General features: G+C 51.6%; 1 protein-coding gene across 1 annotated transcript; it reads right to left on the bottom strand.

The window, feature by feature from the left end:
* Positions 1-5,818: 5,818 nt before the first annotated feature.
* On the bottom strand, positions 5,819-17,736 carry SLC1A5 (solute carrier family 1 member 5). Its single transcript, XM_055311017.1, has 8 exons — positions 16,597-17,736; positions 14,055-14,097; positions 13,546-13,593; positions 12,474-12,640; positions 9,837-10,070; positions 8,872-9,066; positions 8,582-8,716; positions 5,819-6,642 (listed from the first exon to the last, which is right to left on the bottom strand). The coding sequence occupies exons 1-8, from the start codon at positions 17,163-17,165 to the stop codon at positions 6,408-6,410; spliced, it is 1,626 nt and encodes a 541-aa protein (XP_055166992.1). The 5' UTR covers positions 17,166-17,736; the 3' UTR covers positions 5,819-6,407.
* Between the last annotated feature and the right edge of the window lie 777 nt (positions 17,737-18,513).

Below are 18,513 nucleotides of genomic sequence, written 5' to 3'. Positions count from 1 at the left end.
CAGAACAGAAGTATTTTGATATTGTAAAAACGAGCACCTCCGGACTAGTGCATACTAACCAAATTTTAACCTCACTTGGAAAAACCCAGTTAAGAATTATCTGAACCGGGGGATCCCTGGGTGGCGCAGCGGTTTGGCGCCTGCCTTTGGCCCGGGGCACGATTCTGGAGACCCCGGATCGAGTCCCACGTCGGGCTCCCGGTGCATGGAGCCTGCTTCTCCCTCTGCCTATGTCTCTGCCTCTTTCTCTCTCTCTCTGTGTGACTATCATAAATAAATTAAAAAAAAAAAAATTAAAAAAAAAAAAAAAAAAAGAATTATCTGAGCCGGGATGCCTGGGTGGCTCAGCAGTTGGGTGGCTGCCTTCCGCTTAGGTTGTGATCCTGGGATCCGGGATCAAGTTCCGAATCGGGCTCCTGCATGGAGCCTGCTTCTCCACTCTCTGCCTATGTCTCTGCCTCTTTCTGTGTGTCTCTAATAAATAAATTAATTAAAAAAAAAAGAATTATCTGAGTCCAGGGGCCCCTGGCTGGCTCAGTTGGAAGAGCACTCAACTCTTGATCTCAGGGTTGTGAGTTCGAGCCCCATGTTAGGTATAGAGATTACTTAAATAAATACAAAATAGATAAAATTTTAAAATTAAAAAAATATGTCTAGGGCAGCCCAGGTGGCTCAGTGGTTTACCGCCGCCTTCAGCCCAGGGTGTGATCCTGGAGACCTGGGATCGAGTCCCATGTCAGGCTCCCTGCATGGAGCCTGCTTCTCCCTCTGCCTGTGTCTCTGCCTCCCTCTCTCTCTGTGTGTCTCTCATGAATAAATAAATAAAATCTTAAAAAAAAAATGTCTAAGCCCAGAACCTAATTCTGTCTTCATGCAAACACAAAGTCCTTTTTATAAGGTTTTAATAGGTCCTAAATTTTCCTGTAAGGGCAACTACTGAGTGAAATGAGGGAAGCTTATATTGTGTTTTGTATAAAACTCAGCCAGGGATTGTCAATAATTTCCAAAAGTCATGTTCCACATAGCTTTTGATAATTAGACATTGGAGACCATGTGTTTCCAGCTGTGTTGGGAGCTGCCTACATTATCCGTGTAAACATCTGGCTATTTCCTTGGGTTTGGGGGAGGTGGCCCTACAGTTTACATATTGAAATTTATATTATAAGTTATCATTTTATTTCTCTTTTTTTGGTTACAGTTAGGGCAATATAGAGATTTTTTTTTTAAAGATTTATTTATTTATCCCTGAGAGACACACAGAAAGAGGCAGAGACACAGGCAGAGAGAAGCAGGCTCCTCGCAGGAGCCCAATGCGGGACTTGATCACAGATTCCGGGATCACGACCTGAGTCAAAGGCAGCTGCCCAACCGCTGAGCCACCCAGGTGTCCCTAGAGATTGTTTTTAAAGTCATGTACAGTGGCCTCCAGCTGGCTCAGTCAGAAGAATATGTGACTTTTGATCTCAGGGTCGTGAGTTCAAGCCCCACATTGGGTGTAGAGATTACTAAAAAAAAATAAATAAATAAACTTTAAAAAAATAAAATCATGTGCAGATGGGCATCTGCATATTATCTGAGAACTTCATTTCAGCAAAGCCAAGAGGATGTTCCTCGAGCTGACATTCAAGCCAGCACATGCAGTGGTATGCAGTGATTATCATAAAACATGAAAATATTACATGATAGATAACTGATCTGTTGGTAAACAGTCATCACCATGAGCTCCCTATTACTACCCCCCTGGCTCTCCCCTCCCACCACCCCAGCAGCCAAAGGGTTAACTGGGCATATCTGGAGGGAAGGGGGTTACTGTCTCAAATGCTGTTGGATGCACTGCTCCCTTTACCAATCAGTAAATATTGGTATCTCCTCCCTGGGCACTATAAATATTTGCTGGATGTGGATGGCAAGCAAAGACCTGCATACCTATGCTCCTTTATATACAATAGCCCCAAACTGCTGCTTCTCCCTCCTCCTGTGTCTCTGCCTCTCTCTCTCTCTCTCTCTCTCTCTCTCTCTCTCTCTCTCTCTCTATGTCTATCATAAATCAATCAATCAATCTTTTTGTTAAAAAAAAAGGGGGGGGGATCCCTGGGTGGCTCAGCGGTTTAGTGCCTGCCTTTGGCCCAGGGCACGATCCTGGAGTTCCGGGATCGAATCCCACGTCGGGCTCCTGGCATGGAGCCTGCTTCTCCCTCCTGTGTCTCTGCCTCTCTCTCTCTCTCTCTACGTCTATCATAAATAAATAAATAAATAAATAAATAAATAAATAAATAAATAAATCTTAAAAAAAAAATAGCCCCAAACTGGAAATGCCCCAGTGTCCATTTCAGGTGAATGGATAAACAAACTGGTGCACCCAGACAGTGGAACACTTGTGATTAAAAACAAAAAGGAATAAATGGAGGACGCCTGAGTGGCTCAGCGGTTAAGCATCTGCCTTCCAGCTCAGGGCACGAGTCCTGGAGTCCCCGGGTGGATTCCCGCATCTGGCTCCCTGCTTCTCCCTCTGCCTATGTCTCTGCCTCTCCCTGTGTGTGTCTCTCATGAATAAATAAATCTTTTTTAAAAAAAGGAATAAACGGATGTGTGCAAAAACATGACTAAATCTCAAAGGCATGATGCTAAAAGAAGCAGGACGCAAAAGCTACCTGCTAGAGGATTCCACTAATGCGAAATTCTAGGAGCAACAAACTAATCCTCAATGACCAAAAGTGGGTCAGTGGTTGCCTGGGCCTGAGGGTGGAAAGGGATAGAATGCAAAGGAGCACCAGGATATTTGGAGGTGGTTGGGAATACTGTGGATCTTAATTGTGGTTTTCACTAATTATTCATCTGTCGATTTTATCCAATTGCCTGCTTTAATGGATGCAGTTTATTATATGCAAATTATACCTTGATAAAGTTCACCATCTCCCCCTTCCCCCCCAAAAAAAACAAAGCAGATTGGGGGAGGGAGTCGAACAGGCCTAGAAATATTGTTGAGGAGAGACAAAGCTATCATCACCCTGTGCCTGTCAGCCTCTGTCCTGTTACTGAGTCTAGAATGCAAGTCCAAGCCCAAGGCAGGGCTAGTGTGAGCACAACCCCCAAGCCAGGCTCCTTTGAAGAAGATAGAAGGGGAGAGGGCTCAAAAACCGGTGGATGGAGCAATGAAGTAAGGGAGAGAAAGGTGGGAGGAGGGCCCCAGAGGGTGGCCATCCAGGTGCTTTTCCTCTTTTTTTTTTTTTTTTTTTTAAGATTTTATTCATCAGGGATCCCTGGGTGGCGCAGCGGTTTGGCGCCTGCCTTTGGCCCAGGGCGCAATCCTGGAGACCCGGGATCGAGTCCCACGTTGGACTCCTGGTGCATGGAGCCTGCTTCTCCCTCTGCCTGTGTCTCTGCCTCTCTCTCTCTGTGACTATCATAAATAAATTTAAAAAAATTAAAAAAAAGATTTTATTCATCAATACGTGAGAGACGCAGAGACATAGGCAGAAGGAGAAGCAGGCTCCCTGTGGGGAGCTGGATACAGACTTGATCCCAGGATCACAACCTGAGCCAAAGGCAGATGATCAACCAGAGCCACCCAGGTGCCCCTCCTTCTGCTCTTATGTAATCTTCACCAGTGTTCTTTGGGTGAGGCATAACAGAGCCATTGTCATGAGACTCCGTAGTGCTTATACAAGGTGACATAGCCTGCAGGTAGCAGAAGCAGGATCTCAACCAGGGGAACAACCTCTTCTAGCCAGGCAGCTCTGTGGCTGGAGCTCAGTTCATTCATTCTGCAAATATTTATTGAATGCTTACCCTGTGCTGGGCCCCATGCTGTGCTCTGGGCTTACAGTGGTGAAAAGGACAGAGGTGGCTCCCTCATGTGAGTGCGCGTCCCAGTGGGGACTGGGTCTGGGAGCCCCTGTCCACACTCATGAGACTTGAAATGGTTCCAGACTATTAATATTACCCAGATCAGCATCTTACGCAAATTAGTGACATGTACCCAGCAACTTTTAAAAATGAAGTAGATGGGATCCCTGGGTGGCGCAGTGGTTTGGCGCCTGCCTTTGGCCCAGGGCGCGATCCTGGAGACCCGGGATCGAGTCCCACATCGGGCTTCCGGTGCATGGAGCCTGCTTCTCCCTCTGCCTGTGTCTCTGCCTCTCTCTCTCTGTGACTATCATAAATAAATAAAAATTAAAAAAAAAAAATGAAGTAGAAAAAAAAGCGGAAATACTGTTCTGTGTGTGGAACTTGGCCGAGTTATGGATTTCCTCATATGTATACATTGTGTAATAGCATATGCAATATATTAGATGCGTGTGTGTATCTCCTTAAATAGGCATCCTTCATTATCCAAATCTAATCCATTTCCCAAAAGCATTAAATAGAAAATTTGAGGATAAACAACTATTTTAAGTGGGGAAAATAATGCATTCCCAGCTCCTTCCAAAAACCCCAACCAATATCCCCAAATAACATTAAAACTCTTCAACACTTTTATAACCACCCACCAAGGATTTTGGCATAATAGAAAGCATTGAAAACACCAATTACTTCATTATTCAACACTTAATGAACTCATTAGTGGTTATGTTTGTGTGCAATACACAATTTTACACAGAACCCGATATGAATTATTTCCCCTCCACACTGCAATGATCATGAGATGGAACTAAACAAACTAAAAAAAAAAAAAAATGCTGAAGATACTCAAGATATCATCTACAATTGTGGACTCAGATTGATGGTGCCTCCAGGCACCTGGCAGTCTACATAGAGCCCTGGGAAGGGCGAGATAATGATCAGTAATGTGCAGCATGTCTCAGCAACGTACAGGACAGGATCTACAACAGGTGAGCCGCAATTGGTGTCACCCACATCCTGGACTCAAACAGGACTTAGAAGAGGTCATACAGCGTATTTTTATGAAACAGCAAATTCTGGGTTTAAAAAGGGGGGGATGGGCAGCCCGGGTGGCTCAGCGGTTTAGCGCAGCCTTCTGCCCAGGGCATGATCCCGGAGACCCAGGATCCAGTCCCAGGTTGGGCTCCCTTCAAGGAGCCTGCTTCTCCCTCTGCCTGTGTATCTGCTTCTGTGTCTCTCATGAATAAAAGAAAAGAAATGGAACATTTGCTAGTTCATCAAGTTTCCCTGTGCCCCTTCCCGGGGAAACTTCCCAGTTTCCCTAAGCCCCCACCCCCCCCCCCCAGGTCATCTGTTTGGATTTCTCACTATAAACCAGTTTTGCCCATTCCAGACCATCATATAAATGGAACTGTACAGCATGAGCAGTTTCCAGCAACTTTCACTCAAATGTTATCCGTGGGATGCATCCAGATTGAAAGATCAGACTTTTTTTTTTTTTTTTTTTTTGCTGAATGGCCATCCATCACAGGAAGGATGATATATCATCCATCCTGATATATCAATTGACTCATTTCCAAATTTTGGCAATTTGTGGAAAGTGCAGCTATAGACATTTGTGTAGTGGGCTTTGGGTGAGCAGTTTTCTTTTCTCTTTGGTAAGTGGGACTCTTGAAGCTGTTTAGTAAGGGTAACTATGGTAACTTGATAAAAAACTGCCCAGGGACTTCCCAAAGGGTCTGGACCGTTAAGTATTCCCATCAGCGGTGCATGGGGCTCTGTTCCGCTGCTTGGCTTCCCCGGCCACGCTTTGTACTTGCTTTTTGCCACTCCAACAGATGTGCGCAGTGCTAGCTCATCACGGATTTTTCCCAATGGTGTTTTGGATGAACATTTTATCTCAATGCAGTCCTATTTATCATGTTTGTTTTTTCTGTGTAGCTCATGCTGTTTGTCTTAAAAACATCTGAGGAGATATACTTGACAATTTTATTGCTCAAAAATGTCCTTTGGAGTGACAGCAGTCTTTGTCCTTGCGCCCCCACCCCCACCCCAGGAGGGTCCCCTGGAGTGTTTGTTACTGTAGAAGGAACAGAGGTCCTGGGGACAGGGTGGGATTACTGTAGAGTCACCAGACACACACACACACACACACACACACACACACACACACACACACACTCAACCACAAAAATGACCAGCAAAGGAGCCAGCTACCCATTGGAATATCCTTTCCCTCAAAGAGGGCAGAAATCCACATGGTGACCTGTGCCCTGTGCCCTGTAATAATGTCCAGAAGGACATTACTACACTAATTCTCCATCTTTGTTTCCTAGCCTTGGGTGGGAATGGGAATTGAGAACTGGGGAAGATTTGGTGAGAGACACACACATACACATACACCCCAGCACTGAGGCCTCCCAGATCTGATGTTGGTGGAGGAGGCAGGGGGAGAGGCTGGAGCCTCTGGATGTCCTGAGTGTGCAGGAGGGCCTCCAGAGCCCCAGTTTGTGATCGCAATATCCAGAGTGCCCCAATCAGGGTAGGGAAAGTCCCTGTGGGGTTTACATAACTGATTCCTTTTCGCAGGGGTCCGCATCCCCGGCAGGTCTTGGACACTGTTTGAGGAGAGGGTTCCCCTCTTCAGTGGGGACAGGCAGTGGAGACAGGGGCGTCTCACTCTTCACTTGGATCAGCTCTGGCACCGAGCTCCGCAATTCTGTGCGATCCACATAGTTTTGGAGGAGTCCTGCACCAAAGGCATCACCTTCCACATTGAGGACAGTACAGGACCGGTCTCTGAAGGGGCAGGAGTGACAGGGAAGTGAGTGGGAGGGGAGAGGGTAGTGTCCAACCCCCACTTCTCCCCCCACAAAACTAGGAGTCCCAATCACATCTTCCTTCATGGGACGTTGTTATACTCCTAGACTCAGCTTATCCCTCCATCCTTCCAGGATGCCAGATAACCCTTCTTAGAATCTCAAAGATGGGGATGCCTGGTGGCTCAGTGGTTGAGCGTCTGCCTTTGGCTCAGGTCATGATCCCAGGGTCCTGGGATCGAGACCCGCATCAGGCTTCCCAGAGGGAGCCTGCTTCTCCATCTGCCTATGTCTCTGCCTCTCTCTGTGTGTCTCATGAATAAAAATAAATAAATAAAATCTTAAAAAAAAATAAAAACAACACCTCAAAGATCTTTTCACCCAGAATCCAATGAGCCCCCTACCTCTCTTCTTTCCTATGGAATCCCAAAGTATGCCATTATACTCTCTCTTTCTCAGAACCCCAAAGATTTCCTCCTCCAACCTCCCAGAAACCCAAACAATTCTTCCAATAAGATACAAAATTTGCTTCTCCTGGAACATCAAAAAGTCACTCCACCCTTTTCTTGGGGACTCAGAAGACCTATCCCACTTCTCCTCTTCCCCTCGAAATACTTTCTCACTCGGGCCTTTCTCTTTATAATACAAGATCTCTTTTTGCTTTCTCCTTATACTTTGTGGCCATTTGAGAAAATTGAGCTATAGGGCACATACCATAAAATTCACCCTTTAAAAGTATACAATCCAGAGGCACCTGGGTGGCTCAGTCAGTTGAGCGTCCAACTCTTGATTTCGGCTCAGGTCATGATCTCAGGGTTGTGAGATCGAGCCTGCCTTGGGCTCTGTGCTGGGCGTGGAGCCTGCTTACAATTCTCTCGCCCTCTCCCTCTTCTCCTCCCCCTCCACTCCCCTCCACCCCAGTGTTTTTTAGTATATTCAGAGTTGTACGACCATCACTGCTATTTAATTCCAGGATGTTTTCATCACTCTAAAAACACTCCCACACCCACCAAGCAGTTATCTCCCATTCCCTCCTCTCCAGCCCCTGGCAACTGCTAATCTACTGTCTGTCGATTTGCCTATTCTAGGCATCACATAGAAATGGATTCATAGGATATGTGGTCTTTTGTGTCCACCTTCTTTCACTTAGCATGAGGTTTTCAAGGGCTCACCATGTGGTAGCGTCTATATATGTGTCTGTGCTTCATTTCACTTTATGGCTGAATAATATTCCATTGTTCTGGATATATGATATTTTATGTATCCATTCATCAGTTGATGGACATTGGGTTGTTTCTACCTTTTTGCTATCACGAATAACGCCACTATGAATGTTCATGTACAAGTTTTTGTGAATATGCTTTCAACTCTCTTGGCATTATACCTACGAGTGATGTGGCTGAGAAACAGTAACTCTTGTTTTAAACTTGTGAGACCAAACTTTTCCAATCGTTAATGCTCTTAATAGCACAACGGTGATTGCCAACAATGACACAGCATTAACTGCTTACCAGGGGCTCTTATAATGGAGTTACATGTTTATGTCATCTGATCCTCAAGGAGAGGCTAGTCCCTCCCTTTTACAGATGGAGAAACTGAGATAAGAAAGATGAAGTACTCAAGCAGGGTCATAAGGGCTAGCAGAGGTGGCACTAGGATTTGAACACAAGCAGCCTGGCCTAAGAGTCTACTCTTCACCACTAGGGCACACTCTCTCTGGGATTCTTCTTAGATTAAAAAAAAAAAAAAAAAATAGAGACCCCCCCCCCCCAAGATCCCTTCCTTCTCTCTGACTAGAAGGATCAAGATATCACCCCTTCTTCCTCTCCTCTTCTGACTCCCTCTCAATGACCCTCTTGCTCAATCCCCTTTTCCCAGGGATACCCATTAGGCTCCCAAAGCCCCAGACCCACACTTACACTAGCCAATCCACAGCCAGGATCAAGGAGATGTCCTGAACGGGCAGACTGACTGCCTCCAGGATGATGGCCAGAGTGAGGACCCCTCCAGCGGGAATGCCAGCGGCACCCACACTGGACGCCGTGGCGGTGACCCTGGGGGAAGCGAGGGGAGGTCAGGGTCAGAGGCCTTGGTAGCTAACGGGAGAAGCTGTCACGGGAGCCCTGCTCCCACGGGAGCCCGGCGTGCACTCTCAGGAGAGGGGGTCAGACGGGCCGGGGGTCCCTATGGCCGCCGCACCCACACTCACAGGATGGTGATGATCTTCACAAAGTCCAGGGATCGCCGGTTGAGCTGTGCAATGAACACTGCGGCCACACACTGGAAGAGCGCCGCACCATCCATGTTGACGGTGGCACCGATGGGTAGGATGAAGCGGCTGATGTGCTTGGCGACACCATTCCTTTCCTCCACGCACTTCATCATCAGAGGCAGCGTGGCCGAGCTGGGGCGGGAGGGGGGTGTGGTGTCAGCGCAGCCCCACCCCCATGAAGCCCCGCCCAGCCCACACCCACAGGCCAAGCAATGTATGCCCAGGCCCCGCCCACTACCACAAACCCCGCCCCATGCCGAAGCCCCGCCCAACCACACCCACTGGCTCCACCCACAGCTCTCCCCAGCTCTCCATGCCCTTCTCCTCCCAGAGCCAGCGGCACCCAGGGTCCTGCAGAATGCCTGCATTCCATAATTTATGAGTCTTGGGCCCCTTGGGAGAGTACAGACTGCTGTCCTTCAAAATACACACAAAAATGCCAACCTAATTTCTACAATGCTTAGGAGCTCACTGACCCACACCCCCTCCCTGCTCTACCAATAATGGACCTCCACCAATAACAGGCTTCTGTGGGATGCTGCTGTGCGGGAGGGCCGGGTTCTGAGGACACAGGTGGACAAAATACCTAGAAGAGGGTGGAAAGGGCTCCCAGAGGTTGGATCCAGGGAGCGCTAGACCACTACCCACCGCTCCCCCAGGGCCAGGCCTTGTCGGGGAGGAGAAATTCTCAGGAAGGGAAGAAGAAATCTCTAACCCAGTGGTTTTCTAATGGGGGAGGTGGGGGGACGTTGCTGGACCTTATCAGAAACTCACAAAAGTATGGCCTCTGTATCCAGATCCAGTGTCCCCAAACACAAAATTTCAAGGGTCTACAGATATCTGATGCCCACTTCAGGCCCCTTAGTTTAAAAATCCCGGACTAGTCTGCCCCAAGGCCATACCTAGAAGAGGTGCCAAAGGCAGTGGCCAGCGCTGTCATGATGCCCCACAGAAAACGGTAGGGGTTTTTGCGGGTGAAGATGAAGTAGATGAGGGGCAGCACGAGGAGCCCATGGATGGCGTGGCCCAGCAGGCAGCACAGGATGTATTTGCCGAGACCAGCGAAGAGCATCCCCACATCCTCCATCTCCACAATCTTGCCAGCCACCAGGAACAAGATGCCCACAGGGGCATACCTAATTGCAGGAGACAGATTACAGCCTCTGACCATGTGCCATCCGGGAGGACCAGGCTTTGTGCTCAGTACACAGCCTGATCACAGCCTCCCTCGAGGGCAAGAAACACCCAGAGCAGTGTGTGCTGAAGCTCTGGCACATTCCCTGCCACCGTCCCAGCTCTTTCCCCTTGAAAATAGTACAGCAGGGACAAAAGAAGCCTGGAGGCTTCTATCGCCATTTGCCAGATTTGGACTTAACACCTGACCTCCAGGGGCACCTAGGTGGCTCAGTGATTGAGTGTCTGCCTTCGGCTCAGGTCATGATCCTGAGATCGAGTCCCGCATCAGGTTCCCCGCAGAGAGCCTGCTTTTCCCTTTGCCTATGTCTCTGCCTCTCATGAATAAATAAATAAAATCTTAAAAAAACAAAACAAAATAACCTGACCTCCATGAGTGAGTCATTTACATTTCCCGGGTTTGTTTGTTAAAGCAGCTAGGATGATTTAAACCAATATAATCTCTCACCACATCATGAGAAATGAAGTCTGTGGCTCATGTCTTAATAACAGCCCACAGATATGAAGCATTTATGATGGGCCGAGTGAGCCCTTGAACATGAATGAATCTTTACCACAATCCCACAAATGCTCCTCTGTAGCTATAGTTGAATTAAAATCTAATAGGTCTGTAAAACAGGGACTTTAAGGCTACTGGCCTCATAGGAATGTTGGAGGAAATGAGGTGCCAGGTGAAGTGACTTGAAAGCTCTTTGTACACAATAAGTCATCTATAAACTTCTGCTGGAATTATTATCACCCTTTCCTGGAGTAAAGCTCCCAGGGGTGCTCATGTCTCCCAGCTAGGGGGCCTCCCCAGACTGCCTCCCGGTTTGATCATGATGGCTGTCTCCCAAATCCCTTCATATCTTTGGGTAACAGAAGAAAGGGCCCATTTCCCAGCCACCTGTGCAGCTAGTTTTGGCCAAATGCCCAAGCTCTGGCCAGTGGGTTGTGCCTAGAAGTTATACAAGTGACATACTTGATAAATATTAGCTGATACTATTTATTATTATAGGTCAGGTGGTGTCCCAAGAACTTTACACTCATTTGTGGCTGGTACTATCAGTCCCATTTTCCAGGTAGGGAAACCAAGGCAGACTGAGATAAGTAACTTGTTCTAGGGCACACAAGTGGGAAGAGGCAAGGGGCCTGCTCTTAACCACTACCCTGACTCTCTGGCAGAGTGCACTCAATTCTGCACAGCAGTTTCTTAGATGTCAGGGGAGGGGGATAGGATTGGTCAAAAACGCAGCAAACCTGGCATCACTCTGACTTCCCACCTTCCAGAACTATGGTAGGTCCTGAGAATCAGCGTGGGATGATGTGAAGAGGAGGCTGGGAAAGAGCAGGGTGGAAGCCAGAGGCCTGCGTGTGTGTGTGTGTGTGTGTGTGTGTGTGTGTGTGTGTCCCTGTTATCTGAGGTTTAACAAAATTCATAATGATAATCAGCTAACATTAAGTAAATGCTCAGGAGGTGCTAAGCATTTAAAACACTTTACAAGTGCTTTACCTAGACCTCCTATTACTCATGTCGTCTTCATGATAACTCAGATGTTTGATCACATGCAAATTTCTTCAATGGAAAAAAAATAATAATACTAATAAAATTTTCTTCAGTGGAGATGCATTTGTTAAGCTGTGGCCACAGCTCAGCTGGCTTCTTGTTACCTTCTAAGAGGACTGAGAGGGGATCCCTGGGTGGTTTAGCAGTTGAGCATCTGCCTTCAGCTCAGGGCATGATCCTGGAGTCCCAGGATCAAGTCCTATGTCAGGCTCCTTCATGGAGCCTACTTCTCCCTCTGCCTGGGTCTCTGCCTCTCTCTTTCTTTCTTTCTCTCTCTCTCTCTCTCTTTCTGTCTCTCATTAATAAATAAATAAAATCTTTAAAAAAAAAAAAAGAGGATTGAGAAGGTGCTCAATTGGTCTCTGTTCCCCTGTAATACAGCATTGTCCTATCCTCATCTTCTTTTTTTTTTTTTTTTTTTTTTTTTTTTTTTTTTAAAGATTTTTTATTTATTTATTCATGATAGTCACACAGAGAGAGACAGAGTGGCAGAGACACAGGCAGAGGGAGAAGCAGGCTCCATGCACCGGGAGCCCGACGCGGGACTCGATCCCGGGTCTCCAGGATCGCGCCCCGGGCCAAAGGCAGGCGCCAAACCGCTGCGCCACCCAGGGATCCCCTATCCTCATCTTCTAATGAAGAAACTGAGGCACAGACAGGGTAGGTCACTTGCTCAAAGTCACACAGCTGGCAATGGGCAACACTTGGTGTGAATCCAGGCCGTGTGGCTCTGAGGAACAAATGGAAGGTTGCCCTATCCCACATCCTACTGCTCCCCCACACCCCTCCCACCACCTACCACATGATCCAGGAGACCAGCACCATGGTGGCATCATTAAAGGAGTTGAAGAAGCGGATGAGCAGCTCTCCCTCAGGCCCCAGCTTCCGCAGGGCCACACCAAGGACAATGGCAAATACCACCAGGCCCAGAATGTTCATACTCTCCACCTCCTCCCCAATGGGCACCTTTGGGCAAGGAACAGAGTGGGAAGGAAGGGAGGATGCTCAGTCAACTCGCACAGTCTCTAAGGGCCTGTCTGGGGCCTTGCTGGGACCCAACGCAGACAAGACAGCTCCTGGAGCTCATTTGTCTCTTCCTCCCAAGGCTCTCAGTCTGGGTCCAGGAGAAATAGACCTGTCACCAGAGGCCAGCCAGAGTGACTGGAGAATGGGGAAACCCAGGGGAGTGTGGGAACTGAGGGCGGATGCCAGCTTCGGGGAAGGGGCCAGGAGGAAGGAGTCCGGGAGGCCTTTGTGGAGGAAGAGGCCGAGAGATCTGGAGAACAAGAGGACTGACCAGGTAAAGACAGGTGGCAGAAGGTTCGGGAGAGGGGAAACAATGTGCATCAGTCTGGAAATGAGAGAGCCTTGGGCACTCAAGGGACAGAGAGAAATCCACTGTGGCTGGGATAGGCCAGCCAGAGCTAAAACACGAGGCTGGGTGGGCAGCTGGGCAGAAGCCTGACATCGCAAGGCCTCACGGATTGGAGCAAGGAGCCTGGGCCTTCTTCCGAGGGCCGTGGGGAACATAAAGGGGCCCTGGGTAGGGGGCGAGACAGGGTCAGGTTTGTGCTTTGGAAAGAATACGTTGTGCCAGGTTGAGGGTAGGTGGGTGAGAGGGAGCTGCAGGGGGAAGGTAACTGGACAGGGGGCAGGGGCAGGTGAGGTGGGAGCAGAAGAGAAGCCTGGACCAGGGAGCAGGGGGCAAAACAGAGAAACCAGAAACCAGACGGTGGCTACTGAGAGTATAAAATAAGTACCACCAAGTGTCAGAAGCCCCAGGGAGCAAACCCAGACTGGGGTGGGAACAGAATGGAAAAACCCCAAATGGGCAAATGGATGGGGCCCCACCCCCCTTCCCCTGCTCTCACCTTCACCATGGTTCCGTTGATCCATCTGTGTTCATAGGTGGTACTGTACTGCAGGTGGGGGTGGACAAGAGTCAGTATCAATTGCCACCAAGGCTCCCCCACTCCATCCTGGCACTAACAGTGCTCAAAGCCGGCCCTAAGCACCCCCCAAATACAACCAATCGCCTTGCATCCTACCTGGAACCCCGCTGAGGCAGGATGTTCATACCATATGCCTGTTTTCCAGAGGCGGAAACTGAGGCTCAGAGAGGAAAAGGCACTTGCCCAGGATCACAAAGCTTGAATTAGAACCCGGATGGGGCTCAGAAACCATAGTCTCCTTTCTCAATTAGGAGAATTAGGCATGGATGGTTTCAGAGGCTACCCTAGAACCCTAAAATCCCATTCATAAATGCAGGGGCACATCTGCTTTTCCAGGCACCACCCAAAAGCAGGTGCCTAGGGGCTGCCAGGGGCTGTGTCCCTCCCTGCCCGCCCCCACCCCTCGGGACATACCCCCAAGGACTCACTGAGCGGAAGGCTGCGGACACCAGGTTGGAGGGGAAGATATTTCTGTAGAGACAGACAGGGAGGGGGGCATGTTATTAAAAGCCACAAGGGGGAGTTGGGGAGGGGTGTGAGGGACTGAATTGGCCTCTTGGGATGGAAGCAAACTTGGGAGGCCCCATTGGCACCCAAATGTGGTCCCCACCTATGCCTCAGGCCAGGTGTGTTCAGGTAGACCTGAGCCCTGACCTGCACACTTTTCCAGGAGGTAGAGAGGCTGGCATGCTAGGCCCAAGGGATTGTGGATTGAAGGTGAGGAATGCTGGCCTCCCAAGGCAGGCTGGGGCAGTCACCGGGGCCTCAGCTCCACCCCAGGGAGCAAACTTAATACCCAGAGCATCTTGCATCAGCCACTTCCTCCTGCAGGGCTGAGAAACCCTTTGGCCCTGGGGGCCTTGGGGCCGGTCTGAGTGGGTCAGAGGGTTTGGGGAAGGTCTGGGTGCCTCCGAAAGAGGTAGAGAGAGAGAGACAAGGGATGGCTGTGTGTGTCATGAATGTGTATCTGTGCAGCAGCACACATTAAACCCCACTGAGCCGGTCAGGGAGCTGAACAACAGCCTCTTGTGTCTCAACAGCCTCTTGGTTCTGAGTGGGATGAAAGTTACAGCAAATGGGTCTGTAGTCTCCCCTGTGGTGCGTGACATAAATCCACTCACTTATTTTTATTTTGTATTTTTTAAATAGGCTCCACGCCCAGCTTGAACTCACAACCCTGAGATCAAGACCTGACGGATCAACACCAAGGCAAGCGCCCCTAAATCCACCCATTTAATCCTCCTGACAACACCCTTTCCTCCCCATTTTCTAGAAAAGAGAACCAAGGCACGAAAAGGGAAAGAAACTTGCCCAGCCAGGAGATAGCCAAGCTGGGATTTGAACCCAGCCAGCTGTCTGCGTGGTTCTAACCACGCCGTGTTCTGGAGTCCTCCCTCCCTAGTGATGTGGTGAACAGCTGTGTTGTGGGCCTGTATACAGTTTCTCAAGCATTGGTATCCGGTTGGGGGTGCAGGTTCGTGTTCAGATATGTGGGACAGAGCTGGGTATGTTCGTGGTCTTGAGCATGAATGTTTGGGCAACTCTCGCTGCACTGGTGTAGTTATTGGCATCAGTGAGTGGCTGTGTAAAGGGATGTTAGTATACCGCGTGCGCGTGTGTGTGCGTGTGTGAGAGTGAGAGAGAGAGAGAGAGAGAGAGGTCCCATCTGTGGCTGAGTGTCTGAGTGTCTGAGTGCCTGTGTCCAGCTGTGTGTCAACTGGCTATAAAGTTGTGTGGCTCTGAGATGTTCCAGCTAAGTCTCCGAGGAGCTGGCCTAGTGTGCGTGTTACTTCTATTTTGGCACAAGGGGAAGCCTGTGCACATCAACAGCCTCCCAGTGGGTGTGTCCACTGGCCAGTAGGCCTATACCCACCCAGGCCCGGCAGCGCTGGATCAGAACCCAGCTAATCTCCCCCAGCCAACAGGCACCCACCCACTGCAGCTTCTGGACACCAAGCCCTCCCCGAGGGCTCTCATCTCAGCATCTCCGCGGGCACAGATACCCCAGACGGCTGGGAGAACCCAGAGGGCTGGGAGAACCCAGTTCCGTGACTCATCATTTCCTCTCCCCACTTCCAGGAAGTCCTCTACCAACCTGGAGACGTTGAATCAGCAGGTCCCAAAGGCCAGGCCATGTAAACCCAGGGGTCTGCCCTCCTCAAAATGGGGGGGTGGGGTGGGGTGTGTGCCATTCTTGGGCAGAGAGCAAAGATCAGAAGAAAAGGAGTCTGCTCCTTTTTTAACTGGCCCCCTTCTGTGCAGCCTAGAGGGGTTGGGGGGTGAATGGAGGGAAAGCCCAGACAGGAGGAAATGGAATGGAAAGTCCTTGGAGGTGGTAGGGTTTAGCAGGAACATATAAAAGGGAAGCTGCCAGGGCCCGGCTGAACTGGGCGGGGATGGGAGGCTGAGAAAAGAACCTCGTTAAGACAGGGTGACACGTAGCCTGGGGAGCACTGGGGCTGGGAAATGGGGCCTGTGGAGGTCACCCAGATCTCCTCAGGTCCCCCAGGGGCTCCTTACACAAGGGAACCAAGCCCTCTGACCCTGGATCAAACCTTGACCCAGAACCACCATCCTGAGGCCCTTAACAGCCCCCAAATCCCCTTCCAAGCGCCCTCCCCCCCCCACACTCATCCTCTGTCCTCACAGCAGACCCTCTTATGTCCCCTCCCTGCCCCCAAACTCCCCAAGCATAAGACTTCTTGGCCTCTCACCCTCTTTAGGGTACCCACTCATGTCCCCAGGCGCCCACATTAGAAGCCTCCTTCCCCAAGGCTCTGTCCTCACGCGCTGGACTCTGACAAAGGGCCACCATCACCATCCCTCACCATCCGATCCGGTCTCTCTCAGGCCCTGGGGATGCCCTCCCGCCCTCCCTAACACGTGTCCCCTCCCCACGTGGCTGAGGCACCCCCTTTCCTCCCGCCAACCACCATCCCAGACTCCACCGGGCGGGGAGGGGGCTCTGACCTCACGAGATCCAGGAACGAATCGAGGACTTCCTTGCCGGGGGCCTCTTCCACGCCGCCCGTGGCGGCGGCGGAGGCGTTGATGGCGGCGCCGGCGGCGCCGGGCTGTATGGCCAGCGCCAAGACCACGCCGAGCGCAGACGCCAGCAGCGTGGTGACCAGGAAAAAGAGCAGCGCCCAGGCGCCCAGGCGGCCGAGCGCGCTCGAGTCCAGGCTGGCGGCGCCCCCGATCAGGCTACACACCACCAGCGGCAAGATGATCATCTTCAGCAGGCGCAGCAGCAGCTCCCCGGGGAAGGCGAAGGCTGCCAGGCGCGCGGGACCCAGAGCGAGCGCACCGCCGGCCCCCGACACCCCCATACCCAGCGCCACGCCGGCCACCACGGCCACCACCGTCAGCAGCACCAGCAGGTTGGCGCGAAGGCAGCGGCGCACCCGGTCCCGGGAGCCGCAGCGGCCGCCTGGGGTCGCGCCAGGGTCCTCCAGGGGGGCCAACGTCGGGGCACCGTTCGCGGTGGGCTCAGCCGCGGCGAGCCCCTTGGGGTCTCCCCGGGGCGGATCGGCCACCATGATGAGCGCCCCGGGGCTCCTGAGCGCCTGGAAGCGGGGCGCGCGGACGTGCGTTCCTTAGAAACGAGAGTTTTGTAACAGCCTGGAGCCTGGAACTTTGGAGGGTTCCCGGGAGCCGGGAGTTCACGGCGCCTTGGTTCCTGGAGAGTCTGAGATCCCAGCTCTTCCAGATTGCGCCCGGCGCCCGGAATCTGGAGCCCCTGGGTTCCTCGGCCCTAGGGATGGGAAAGCAGGAGTTTATCAGGCTGGGACCTGGGGTCCTCGGCTCTGAGGGCTCAAGGCGTGCAAGCGGCAGGGGTCCTCAGGAAGCCAGGTCCTGGTAGCGCAGATCCGGGGGGTGAGAGATCTTGGGGTGCCGGGATCCTGGAAACGGAGGCTGGGGAGGCTGAGTCGGGGGGGGGGCGGGAGACGGAGCTCCGGGAAGAGGAGAGCCGGGCTCTTGAGTCCGGAAGAGGGGGGAGATCCAGGCCCCCGGGCGCGCGCGGAAGGCGGCGACTGGGGACCCCGGGATGGATGTAACAGCCGCGGGCCCGGGGAGAAGCTCGCGGGCGCGCCGCGTGGCTCTGAGCCCGCCTCGCGGAAGCTGCCGGGATTAAGGGCAGGGGCGAGGCTTGAGAAGGCGGGGAGCGGACCACGGGCGCCCATTGGCGGAGGCGCGCCCGGAGCCCTCCCGCGAGCGAGAGGTGGGGCTGAGGCCAGAGCCCTGCCCGGTCACCGTAGAAGGCGGACTCGCAGTCGGCTACCGCGGGAGCCCCCGCCGCCGGGGGCGGGGGCGGGGCCCGCTGGGGGCGGGGCGTTGACGGGACGCGCTTTTTTTTCCTTCCCGCCGAAGGAATCCGGACGTGAGTGGGAGCCGGTAACCCGCGGCGGTCCTTGACCGCGAGGGTCTCGAGAGTGCGAGGGAGCCGCAGGTGGCTCCCCCCGCCTGCAGCGCCTCCGCCCGGAGTTTGGTCTTTTGCCGCCTCTCGAAACTCACGTAAAATGCAGATTGTTAAAGCCCATCCCACACATGGTTGGTGTAAGATTTAAATGAGATGGAGCTATTTATTTAATGGTGTTAATAATTTAAAAACTAAATGTTCCCGGGGCGCCTGGCTGGCTCAGTGGGTGGAGAGCGCGACTCTTGATCTCCGGGCTGTAGGTTGGAGCCAGACGGTGGGTGTAGAGGTTACTTAAAAATAAGATCTTTAAAAAAGGGCAGCCAAGGTGGCTCAGCGGTTTGGCGCCGCCTTCGGCCCAGGGCGTGATCCTGGAGACCCGGGATCGAGAGTCCCACGTCGGGCTCCCTGCGTGGAGCCTGCTTCTCCCCCTGCCTCTGTCTCTGCCTCTGTGTGTGTGTGTGTGTGTG

The sequence above is a fragment of the Nyctereutes procyonoides genome, unplaced genomic scaffold, assembly GCF_905146905.1.
Source record: "Nyctereutes procyonoides isolate TBG_1078 unplaced genomic scaffold, NYPRO_anot_genome, whole genome shotgun sequence".
NCBI classification, from domain to species: Eukaryota; Metazoa; Chordata; class Mammalia; order Carnivora; family Canidae; genus Nyctereutes; species Nyctereutes procyonoides.
The sequence above is the reverse complement of the archived record's forward strand: the minus strand, read 5'-3'. Positions and strand labels throughout refer to the sequence as shown.

Bases quoted from the DNA above. Each gene is read 5' to 3' on its own strand.
- SLC1A5 (XM_055311017.1), bottom strand. From the start codon at position 17,165: ATGGTGGCCGATCCGCCCCGGGGAGACCCCAAGGGGCTCGCCGCGGCT. The intron at 14,098-16,596 runs GTCAGAGCCCCC...CTGTCTCTACAG, and splicing joins TCGTTCCTGGATCTCGTGAG to AAATATCTTCCCCTCCAACC. The intron at 9,067-9,836 runs GTATGGCCTTGG...CTCCCGCCCCAG, and splicing joins GCCTTTGGCACCTCTTCTAG to CTCGGCCACGCTGCCTCTGA.